This window comes from Ixodes scapularis, unplaced genomic scaffold (genome assembly GCF_016920785.2).
Source record: "Ixodes scapularis isolate PalLabHiFi unplaced genomic scaffold, ASM1692078v2 PGA_scaffold13__105_contigs__length_92229423, whole genome shotgun sequence".
NCBI lineage: Eukaryota > Metazoa > Arthropoda > Arachnida > Ixodida > Ixodidae > Ixodes > Ixodes scapularis.
The window spans coordinates 39,161,530-39,174,200 of record NW_024609839.1 but is presented as its reverse complement, the minus strand read 5'-3'; the positions used below and the strand labels follow the sequence as shown (position 1 = coordinate 39,174,200).

Genomic DNA, 12,671 nt, shown 5'->3' with positions numbered 1-12,671 from the left:
ATGCTCTTTCATGCAAACGCATGAACCACGCTATTCGAACGCATCCAGCTTTGTTACAAGAACAGCAGCACAAGGCTAATTTTAAAGAACTTCCTTTCTGTATCTGTTCTTATCAAATATTCAGTAAGGCAAACATGCCCAATATTAACACTTATTTTTTTGTTTTTTCCTCGAACCTCCCTGCCTGCGCGTTATTACCACTGATAATATCCAAAGTTATACCCTTCGGTTCCAAGAGCTAAAGTTACTGGTACGTACTGATGACGTGGCGCTGTTCTGTTCGAATATGAAAAGTGTGGAAAAAGGCTTTCAAATAACAGGAGTATTGCAACCTAACTGGAGCAAGGATGAACACAGGAAAATCTCACGGCTTCTGGATGGGTGCTTATTTTGCTGAGTTATCATGGAATTGCTTTCCTTTCAAATATATAGGCGTTCCTTTAGATCAAGCATCTGTCGACCTGCCCGCGGCTTGCCGCGGTCTTTCCAGTGACGCCCTTCCCGCAGCCCGCTACCAGACAGCCTGCTGCTACCGACGCAAAAATAAGCTCGAGTTAACAAATCGCACCGCGACGCGCACCAAACGCACACATGAAGATAGCAGAAAAGACGAGAACAAATAGTTTTTTTTTATATTTTAAATTTTCATACTTCTATTCCGTCCCTCGAAACTGCGACCAACACCCCAATCCGGCCCCTTAGCCAAAACGTTTGGAGACCCCTCCTCTACATCAGAAAGGATCCAAAAATCTATATTTGAATTCCGTTGTAACTGAGATTAGGCAGAAATGATTTGCATGAAGGGCACTAGAGCTTTCAATCTTCGCAAATGCAGCAGTTTACAACATTTCTTCTTCTTTTTTTTAATATCTAAGATAATGTATGCCTTAAAGGTAATGACATTTTGACTGTCCAAAGGTACAAGCCTTCCACAGAACATTTGCGACCAGTACCTTAAGCCTTTCTAGGAAACGGATGAAACGCGATAACTTATTCATTCCATTGGAAGCTGGTGGCTTAGGTCTGGCTCATTTAATAGTCCGCCAACTCATTTCGAGACTATATTTTAGGAATTTATCCCATTCTTATCTGCTTTCAAAAGACTGTCACATCACATGCCCTTCTTGGGCATTTGGACAAGAAATTCTACCCGAAAAAAACTCTGAGGCTTTTGGAAAGAGGTAGTCGATACCTTTATGTTTATAAAAGTCCGCCTCTTATTAGAATACCTATTTGAAGTGCCAAGAAAACGGCTATCACGACTCTTGATAGAAAGTCGCTTTCCTAGTCTGCTATCGCAGGACACGGTTGAGCGACTATAAAGGACAATACCTAAAAACGAGTAAAGAGAATGTGCATATCTCCAAGTGCTAAAAGATTTTTCTTTAAGTTACAGACATCAACGCTTCCAGTAAAATCGTGGCTCCAAGAACTTGGGTCTTTTGTACCGTGGTCAATTGACTGTCCATTATGGCACCAATCGGAAACAATAATAATAATAATAATCTTTATTTTTCGGGTGCCCTAAAACGGCCGAGCGGCCTTCTCTTAGGTACACCAACTCGTACAATAAAAACTCTTAAACAAAAATCCTACTCATTAAAAAGAAATAGATATGCATATACACTGACGCGCTATGAAGTGACGAAAAGTTCGTCCAACTGACAGCGAAATGTAGGCAGGGGTGTGGTGATGTCAACTTGAGGTGGCACAATGCTGTTATACAATGTCTGTAAACGAGAAAGAGGTGACACACGGCATGGTGAGCAAATATCAAAACAGGTGAGCTGTCTCGTCGCACGGAAAGGAACATGGAAATGGATTTTACTAATAAGCCATGAAGAATCAATGGCACCATTAATGATCTTATGCAGGAATACCAAGTCAAGGATCGTTCTTCTGTGTGATAAAAGCTTCAGCGAAAAAAAAAACAATGAACTCTGCTTCATTGTTTTTTTGCTTTTTTCGTAAAACTTGATCCATGTATCGCTCCTACCTTGGCCTCCCCACGGCGGCCGGTAGTATAAATAAATAAATAAAAAAATCTAATCTGCAGATCATGTTTTTTTTGGCGTGTCTTTTAACGAGCTCTAAAAAAATACTTTACCAACCGTAGTATTCGTTTTTTATACGTACCTAGTGAGACAAACATTCCCTATGATACATTTATGCTGGTAGGTCTCTAGGGCATCTGGAGATGCTGGATAATTTACAGGAACGCCGACACACCATGTACCACCATATCAATTTTTCTAGAAGGAATTTTGAAATTAAGAAGTGTTTACGCAGCTCACCCACCAAAACCTGAGTGGTTTCCTCTATTTAGTACGTGTTTAAGATTTGTTGACTTTTCAGGTAACAGCCTGCTTAGAAACGTTGCATTTGTTTATGTCTGAGACGTGCCGGGAGTGAAAGACTGCTATGGGACTGCGGTTTAGGCAGACATTCTTCTCAACTTTTCACCTCAGATCCATCACTCTGTACATAATCATCTTTTCATCTTTTTAATCTTGTAACCTGAATTTTTTACCTAACTTTGCATGTAACAACGACGAAAGAAAAGTGTCTACGTGGCCTAGTGCGAGATCCTTAAAGTGCCTAGGGGGACGATACCTGTCGGCCTGGCAAGTTAGTACGGAAGAAGCCTCCAGAAGGGCTCCCGTACTTAGGTTTTACAAAGAGATTGAAGACGCCATTTCTTTTTTTCAATCACGTTTTTTTTTGGGACTACTTAATCCAGGCGAATAGGAAAAAGCTGTATTGGGACACTATCGACCTGGTAATACCGCCACCAATGTATCGCTCTCCGCCGGAAAGCGTAGAAGGGTCTACAGTGTTTAAAAAACTGCGTAAATACCCGGTAAAAACATGCATAAAAGACTTCTTCGTAAAATTTCATACAGAAGTGTTGCCTGTTAAGACGTGGCTCGAGAACAAAGGGTTTCTTTTGGCGGGGTCTGTCAATTGTGCTTTATGTCCTTTCAAGGAGACTTTGCACCATGTATTCCTGTACTGCACAAATGCTGAAATATTCTGGTCGGAACTCAGTCATGCACTTAACCTTGATGAGGCCCAGCCGGATTGGGGCACACTAAAATTTCTCCGTGTTGCAGCTGGTGTAAACCAAAAGTGCGTAGAAGTGTTATTTCTGCTCGGGATGCATGCGATTTGGAGATCCCGTACGGATCACACGCTCGTTGAAGAAAAAGGCAAGCCTGCTTGGAGCCATTTTGTCGAAGGCTTTTCCTACACTAGTAACCTGTTAGAGCAAACGTGCATGCCCGGCTTCGAGCAGTGGTCCGTTATGCAAGCACATTTAAAAAACTACATGGTGAAAAGAGACAAGTTCATAAATAGAAATTGTATAATGCTCAACTGATCCTATGAAAATTTGATTGGGTGGGTTTCTATAGATGTGTGGCTTCGGCAATGGCCAAGAAGGCCAGCTTTTAACTCTGTAAATAAAAACGTTTTTTAAATAAAGGAAAAAAAAAAAGTGTCTACGTGGCCTAGTGGGTAGCGAGTCTGGCTCGCATCGAAAGGGTCATGGGTTTAATCCCAATCCGCCTGAACGACTGAATTATTTTTTCTTTAAGGCAAATAGATTATTTAATGACCAGTCAGGTTTTTTCCCGTCCCACCAACGCCGACGCCCGTTTTTCTGCGATACAAGCTCCTACAAGCGATTGCGTTAAAACAAAAGACACGATGCTTTCTGCGGACATGTTGACCGAATTATTTGCGAACACACCTAAAGCAGGCTGGATGCATGTTTTCATCACACGTATGTGTATTTTGAAGATGTCTGCAGACAGTGTTTTTATATTATCAATGTGAGAGCACCATCGTGTCAGGAACAAACACACCTCCAAGAGTGTCCGCACACTGTTTTCATGTTTAAACAGTGCGACCGTGGCTTTAGGAGTAATGGCGCCTCCTATCAACTTCAAACCCTAATCTACCTATCATACCATTTTTTTTCTCGAATATAGTACTTTCCGTGTATTTACCATTTTTACAATCTTTGGGCGGTATATCTAATTGTTTAATATATATATATATATATCTATACACACTTTCTTCTAGGCAGCGGCAACCTACTTGACCTCGATGATGTTATGTACGAAATCCTCTTGCGAAATTGCTCTTACGACGAAAGGCTGGTAACTTTTGACGTCACTGGAGATAACAAAACCCGAGGTCCCCATGAAAACCTCGAAAAGTATGTTATGCTACTCTTTGTCCCGAAAATATAAATAAAAAAGAAAACTAAGGCCGTTATAAATTGAAAGTACTGGTGTAACAAGTTTCAATGCCAAAGCACCGATCGGTATCTATGAGTACTAAAAATGTGTTTCGAATATTCTGGTACGCGTATTTGTTCGTACCGTGTCATCTGCTTATCCGTGCACGTACTGCCAAAAAGCAATAAGCGAATTAGGCAAAAAAGAAGTCATTAATTCTTTACATTTGTCAGTAGACATGTTGTCACTTTATTAAGGTGCATTACAGTGAAAACGCTCACCGCTGGCGACATCGTTGATGTTAGAAAATCTACGCAAGAGACAAGGCTTGGATACCCCGAGAGAAAGCACAACTGCTCGAATTCTTAAGATTTGCGTCGTTTGCTCGCCATTTTTTTAATAAACCGGTAATTTTTTGTTGTTGTTTTTGTGCAAAATTCTACATTTATAACAATTCAGTATTACAAAACAGGAGACCAAACCCTAAATTTAAAATGTGGCTCTACACTCTACAAAAATCTAGTCATAAAATAACTCTTAGGCATTTTTTGGCTGGTCTATATTTGGCACCCTAAACGGTATCTTAAGAACCCCCTAAAAGACTTATTTCTGAGAAACCTATAACGGGTTCTTAAGCTCCTTTTTTGATACAAAAGAGTTTTTCGTCGCTCAGTTGCCTCTCCGGCGCCCCAGGACACGATAGTGATTGAGGCGAAACTTTCACCACGAGCTGAAAGAGTTCTTGGGGCGTTGAAGGACCTTTCTAGAATGGAAGTTTTTTTTTTAGAATGTATTGCGTGGGTTACCTAAGGACGCTCTCGGCTCATTTCGACGGTCCTTGCAATATGTGAATCCAAAAGATATCCTAGAAATTATTACGGTAATTTACAGACTAAAACCGAGGTCACAGGTTATACAAGAGACAGTCTGCAAAACCCGAGTCATAGCAATAACCGTAGTTCGAATGCCGCGTACCAAGTTTTATCCTCGAACTCATTGCCATGCGGCGTTCGACTCACGGATCTTGCGATGACTCGCGTTTGAATCAGTATGCAGACTGCCTTTTGTGTGAAGTATAAGCAGTGTGTCGACGGCTCAAAGGATAACTCTGGTCGAAAACGAAAGCAAAATAACTGACTGGTATCGCTTGAGTAGCAAGGAATATGATTACAGCCGAAATATTACCTTAAAGTGAAGCCACGCACCCTACGAAACCCTATTTTAGAGACGCGACCAGCTAGTCTTTAACGGGCATCAAGCGCGTTAGCTTTAATTCAAGGAACACTGGCGCAGCACCTTTGTGACGTCATGTCGCAGTAGAGATGCGGTCGCTTGGTTGTGCCCGTTGTACCGCGCACCGCAGTTTTCTTTTGACGTCACGTCGCGGCCGGATGGATGGATAGACGTTAATGGGTATACCTTTTGTAACGGGCGGTAGCTTGCGCCACCTAGTCTGAGTATAAATAGACAACGATATGATTCCTCCAGCCCTTCTAAGCCAATCTTTTCCTCGTAACTACCACCAGGCAGTGTGGGATATCACCAGGATTACCTTCGGGGAATAGGGCGAAAAACTAAAAACATCACACCCGCCTCCTTTCCTTGGTGAAGGAGTTGCCACTTTTTCTCTGATCATACCTTGTTGGCATTACCCCAGCACCGAACGCACTGGAGGACAAGGTTGAGACTTTGGGCCGGAGCCACACGGGGCGGAGTTCGAATTTTCCTGTCTCGCCTGTCCCCAGCAGTGGTAGTTAGATCTGCATCATTCAGTTTTCCCTAGATAATTTCTACCATTATTCTAATCGCCTCTTTGTGACTGTAATTATTTTCTCTTCCGTCCTTCCATCGTCACCAGCAAACCCCAGGGCCCCGTCCAAATCCGTTACGCCTTGAAGGAGGGCAGGGCCTAGCCCCGTGCACTTCAAAACCAAGCGCTCTAGTGTCTCACTCTCATTATGGCAGGCATCATATAATGTGTCTGTCTCCTGAAATTCAGCCCTATACGTTATTGTCTTTGAAACTCTGGTTCTCGCCTGAAACATTAAATAATTTCCCTGTCAATTGTCAAACACATTTTACTTCCTTATCTCCTGTTTTTGTGTCCTCTATAATGTTAGAGCTGATTTTTTGTGCATTCTTATACGTCTCACATTTCTCTTTCTGTCTTTTTTCCTCTTTTTTCTACTGAAGAAGTCTGCTCACCAGTCTGTAGATATCTAAATGAAAGCTTTCGGGCTCGGATTTCGGGTACGGCAAAACTGATCACCAACCGTACGGCTGATTATCAGTGTTGCCATCCCTCTAGCAGATAGTTTTGATTGTACCGTAGACGCCCGAAAAGAAACTTTGAGCCGTGATACTTATAAAACTACACATATTATCGACAAAAAAAAATTAAGCTTATATTTGAGGGACATTGCTTTAGCTGAAAACTGTCGCAATCCCACATTCAAAAATACTGACCTGAGTCGCCCAGTCACCCTTTAATGCACGCAAAGCATTGCGAATCCCGCAGATCTCATTATCCCGCGTCAGCCAATAAGATCGCGACATCGCACCAAAGAGAATGCCGAAGGACCAATCAGAACTTCAGAAGTCAGGCTTTAAGCTGTCAGCGACCATGTGGGCCGAAACCGAGGGAGAGGAAAAGACCAGAGCACGCGAGCACGTCAGAACACCGAGCTAAAACTATTTGTAAGTACACACTAAAAAAATATTACGTTCTTAAAAAAAGGGTTTTGGACACTCCAAGAACTCTGTTAGTTCGTAAACACCAGTTTGGGGTCAAGCACTATCGCCTCTGGAACACTAGAAATGCAACTTGGGGATGAAGGGCTCTTTCGCATCAGAAAAGGAGCTTAGGAAAACACATAGGTTTTGAAAGAAAACCCCTTAAGGAGGTGCCTAAATTAAATTTTTATGGTGCAAAATATGGGCAAGCCGAAGGAACCCTAAAGGATTTTTTGTTTTGGGTGAGCTAGACTGGCCGAGGTTGAGCAGTTTCGCGTGGCTCGCCTAATGAGCTGTGCCTCGTGCTGCGCAAGCGCGAGGAGCAGTGACGTCACATGGCGCACAGCTGGGGCGCAAAAGACGTCGCCGCCACCGCCGCCGCCGCCGCGCGCTCTGCCGCCACCGCGCGCGCCTCGCCGGTCTGCACATTTCAGAGGAGTGACGTCATAGCCGCGGCACACGCACAGGCGCCGCCGCGTGCCCAGCTGTCCGCCTCCGTTGCGCAGTAGTCAAGTCTGACACTGCACCATAGCGGGCCTCTCATTTTGTGTGCATAAGCTCACGCTACGCATATGCTGGTGTAGCCGAGCGAAGCCACCGCTATATTTTTACGGCCAGATTTCTCTTAAAGTGGACGCTAGGCCAGATGCTTCTGTCTCCACCGTAATCGTCGGACGCGTTCAAAAGGGAACGCCGGACGCTGACTTTCCGCTTTCTAACGCGTTCTACGAGCGCAGTGGAGACAAAGGCGGCTAGCTTCGCGCCTACCCACTAGTCTTTCCAATCAGAGCTTTCGCCGTTCTGATGTCCCCGCGCCCTTTTGTCCCCTCTTCCCCCCTATCGCGCTTTCGTCTCCTATTTTTCCCCTGTTTTTATCCGTGTATGGACCCTTGCATCGCTCATCACACGTGCGAAAAAGGCGAAGTCACTGAGCTCTGCAGGCATGACGTAGCGTCTGGTAGACCGCGCAGCAGAGAAACAGCGCATGCTTAGAAGGCGTTCCACAGCAGAGCAGACAAGGATGGCAGCGCTTAGGAGGCGACTTTTGCAGAGGTCAATGATTTACCTTGAAGAGGAAATCTTTTTTTTAGTCAATTCAAGATGCACGATGACGCGACTGCAGCCAACGCCAACGATCCGAAGGGGCCAATTAAGGATCGGCAAAAAGTGCATCATCACGGTGCTCGGCGTCTTTTGTGGGTTTGCGGATGTGGTCGGCCAGCGAACTCCCGTTCAGGCGCACCCAGAAGCGAGGGTTGGCGGTTTCTCGGCGATCACGCGTGAAGCTTTCGCGACTTGAGTTTGTTGACTTTTGTCAACAATTTAAAAGCTCGCTTAATCCACCATTCAAAGCCAGGATTTCGCCATATTGGAACAGAAAATTATTTTCATTAGGCTCTTCGCACGCATCCCGAGTGCAGGCAGAAAAAGGACACGTGGACCCGTGAAACGTGCACGCCGGCGATTTCCCCCGAGCTCGGCCACGAGAAAAGCCCCTCTAGGCACTCCTTTCTCCTCCTTTTCGGGTAGACGATAACGCACCCCGCCCCAAATTACCTTAGAAAAAAAGTATCTAGATACATGTTTTTTTCGGTAACGAAGTAACGAAGTAGTCTAAAAAAAAGAAACATACAACGTGTTTCTGTTATTTTGCGGTGGAGTAACTCGTAAAAGGTTGCTTCTGAAAGGGAGCGCGCACAACAAGAGTACTCTAGGCAGTTCTAGCCCCAGCCCGCACCTGTGATTAGTGCAACCAGGAAACGCTAGACTTTGAAAGAGATCTGCACAAGGCATGTCTCCATAGCCAAAGTGATTCCTGCACGAACGCGTTATAAGGTGAGCATTTATCAACGGCGACAAGTATTGGAAGCGGCTGCAGCCTCATAAAAAGGACACATTAAGAGTAACGAGAAAATGATTCGTTACTTTCAAGTCAGGGGACACGCGTTCCTTTTGAATCACTGAATCGGGTAACGTACTTGGTTACTATTTTAGTAAATAACGGGTAATGGTATTTAGTTCCTTGATCTCACTAACCTGTACATGCCCGAACAGCGGTCTGTGTTCCGTGCGAAGTGCTGAGAAAAGAGTTTCCACAAACCTCATAGTTTTTGCTTGCTTAACTTGGTATTATTAACTTTTCCACCTTTCGTGTCGTCTTTGTTTGCTGCTGCTCTTTCTTCTGTGTGTTGTAGAGGTTCGTCGAATTCCTGGACTCTGTTTGCCTTCAATATTTGGTGTTTTTCATTTTTTTTATAGTTAGCGTGCACAAAAAATGCAAAGTATTTCTGGAACGCTATAAAAAAACGTATTGATAGATATACAGCGTTGGCGAAATGAATTGAACGTATTTAAACTGACAGCATAATTCGGTTTCTTAAATTATCGCGTCGAGATCTACTACAGAGGTGTCTGTAGTTGGTGGAGGCTTTCGCTAAAATTATAGTCAAATTGGCTTACCTGAGTAAAGCAAGAAAAATCACAAACTGTGTGTTTCCTTATAGTTAGCATGTACACTACAAAATGTTAAGTGTTACTGTGGCGCTTATTTGGGCCACATGAAGTGAAGAATAGGTAAGCCAATTATATTTCCTTTCCTATTCACAATTTGTTTTCAATCCTAGTAAACGCCAGAATAGCCCACAACGTTTTTTCCGATGATTGTGAGATACAAGGGGTTAGCGATAATATTTCCACCAACAAAACAAGTTTTCATTTTTTTCTTTTGACTATGGAGTTTTCATGTAATCATACTCTCAAATTATGAATGCACCAGCTTCGAGCACCAGAGTAGAAACTCCTAAAGTAACTGGATCGTGGGGAAGTAACGCCAAGCTCCCCATGTGGTCGTCAGGCGTGCCCACAGAATTATCTGTGGGCTCGCCTCAAGAATGCTCGAAGAATGTCTGTTTCGTACATATGTGAACATGTCTGCCAACAGTTTGTTTAGGGCCCGTGTCACAGTACCGCCTTACAAAAAAAGAGGCCTTAGATAATGCCGGCCGACGGTCTTTTGTACGCGGAGTGAGCGCAGCATAACGTTACAGTTTTTCGATGCAGGTACCCACCAGTCAAGTTCGAAGTCGGCCCGGTGGTCTACCACGCGGCCAAAGTAAAGTCTCTAAAGCTGTCTGCTGTATACGTACAGATATTTCACAACAACCAGTCTGACGAAGAGGGTAAGGCGTACATATCGGAGCAGATAGACCACGAAGACGAGTACTCGTGGTCCGTCACCAGGGGAGCAGATTTAACCGCTAAAGCCAAGTTCAGTATAAACGTGCCACTAATTTATCAGTTCTCTACTGAATTTTCGACAGCAGTGAAGACAAGCTCTGGATCCACCAAGGTCGAAACACGCACCACGCGACAACTGATTAAACAAGATATAAAAATACCCCCTCTAGCCACTCTCGAAGCAAAGTGGTACGTCAACGAAGCACAGGTGGTGCGTACGAGTCGGCATTTTTTCTTGTATCAATGTTTAGGTTGAAAGTTACTCAAAGATCTCACACCGTTTTTCTGAGCCACTTTCCTGCGGAATGACGGTGATAAAGTCAGCCCAAAGGTATATAAGATCACATAAAAATATTATTATAATTACTTGCACATCGAGACCCCACACTGAAGCCACCTTCAGCAAATATTCTCGCATTTTATGGTAAATGACCGGCAAAACCTTTTTCCCCTATCAAGCACTATTATAAAAAACACCGGCAATAAGAGCCGCAATGTTTAGTCTGCATCTGGAAGTTACGAAGTTTTTCTGCTGGTCGCGTAGAGAGGGCCTAAGTATAGTCAGATGTTATATTTACTTTATTAAAAGACCCCAAGCAGTTCAGTTATGAAATCAATTATGAACATCGATACGAAATTTCAAGCCAAATTTCGCAAGTATGCATGGCTTATTGTCGTCGTGTCGTGACTTCACATCAGGCATGGATAAGTCAGAGTCACGGACGTTGACTTACTTTTGGTTTTAGATCAATATGGTTGATGGCGCGTACAAATATCATCGTCAGAGAGCTGAGCTTCCCTCAATACCGTAAATCTTGTCTTTTTCAGTACGAAGTTATTTTACCGAGACCGCAGTCTACAGCTGTCGTGGGTTACTTTGTATGATGTTACGTCAGAGCTTGCGCTGTGGCCAACAAAAAACGCTGTGTGATTTGCGGGTTCAATCTGATCAGTTGGGCACTGTTTCAAATTGAGGTACTTGTGGGGCGGAATATAAAAAACTCGACTGTGACCATGATATATCTAAAAGCAATTACAATATAATTTAATTGTTTCTGAAAGACAAAAGCTTACCGGACAATCTCTTTAAGTACATTTTTATGGAGACAGTTGAATCTTTCTGGTTATCTAAAATCAAGCATTGCGTAGCTCTCAATGTAAAACAAAACAGAGCAAGTTTAAAACCAGCTTCATACAAACTAGTGGGCTGAATGCGCACGCGCAGTAAGAGTGCTCGTAACCATGATGATCTGGAGGCTCGTAACTATGATGTTACAAAAAACAGTCTGCATACAGAGTTGAACGCCAGTGACCGCGAGATCCGTGCGTCGAATGCCGTATGGCAATAGGTTCAAGGAGAAACTTGGGAACACGGCATTTCATCCACTGTTATTGCGATGCCTCGCGCTTGCATAACGTCTTTTGTATGATGTATAAGCAGTGTGACCCGTACTTTAGCCTCTAGGAACAAACATACAAATTTAAGGACTGCCCAAAAAACATCATTGCGACTCGTAATTTGTATTACTAGTTTATATGTACATATTCATATGTTGAATCAATTTTGAGGCAAATCAGCGACAACGAATATTTCGCCAAACTTAACTGACAATTTAATCGAAACCTTGGTCACACTATACATTTATGTTTTCATTATGCTGTATCTTTACAGGTGGTGCCGTGGGTAGCGGACATCTTGTTGGAGGGATACGTTGCAGGATTGTTTGAAACGCCCGATAAGAATCTAACATGGAAGTACCTAAACGTGCAAGATATGACACACGAACATCTAACAAAGCACGACAGAGGCGTCATTTATCAGGCGTTGGGGCTGTTCGAAGCAAACGTAGCTCAGAGCTACCACCTTTCCACCACACAGAAAAAATTAGCGCAGAGGACCGCGAGCCTGGCCAGATATACTTTTGAGCAAGAAACGTCATGAGTGGATGAAAACAAGTTTTTAAAATAATAATAAAAGTGCTAACGAGAGCGGTTTTAATTTTTACTTTTTTTGCAGTAAACGTTAAAAAATCCAAGAACATTTCGTTGACCCGTTGTAAAGGGCCTTTTGTTTCTTGAGGCGAATTGAAATGTTCAAACCGTTACATCTTACACTAAAATAGTGATGACAAGGATTTCCCACTTTACCCACTGACAATCTACGAAACGGAATGAGTCTTAAGTTGTCTTAAGTGACTATAGTTTCGTCATAATATAAAGTAAGCACTGCGAAGCACAAACCGAAATAGAAATCAGAACAATAAAAAGGACAAAGTTTCATCTTGTATTTTTAAATTATTCTTTGACAAAAACATCGATTGAAGAGGTGCCAATAAGATGGTCCTAAACATTTGACACTAGACCGAAACTGGAATTTATTATAGTCGCGGAAACTCAGGAAACGTACACGGAGCCTATTATACAATCTCGCTATAAAGTTTCATAAAAGCTTGGATC

General features: G+C 43.2%; 1 protein-coding gene across 1 annotated transcript in view; it reads left to right on the top strand.

Moving 5' to 3' along the window:
• LOC115326821 overlaps positions 1–12,156 on the top strand; it is a 34,227-nt gene extending 22,071 nt beyond the window's left edge. The window contains exons 3-5 of the mRNA XM_042289613.1: positions 4,087–4,222; positions 10,038–10,425; positions 11,887–12,156. Coding sequence (XP_042145547.1) covers positions 4,087–4,222; positions 10,038–10,425; positions 11,887–12,156 — 794 coding nt within the window. The remainder of the gene's footprint in view (positions 1–4,086; positions 4,223–10,037; positions 10,426–11,886) is intronic.
• Positions 12,157–12,671: the final 515 nt, after the last annotated feature.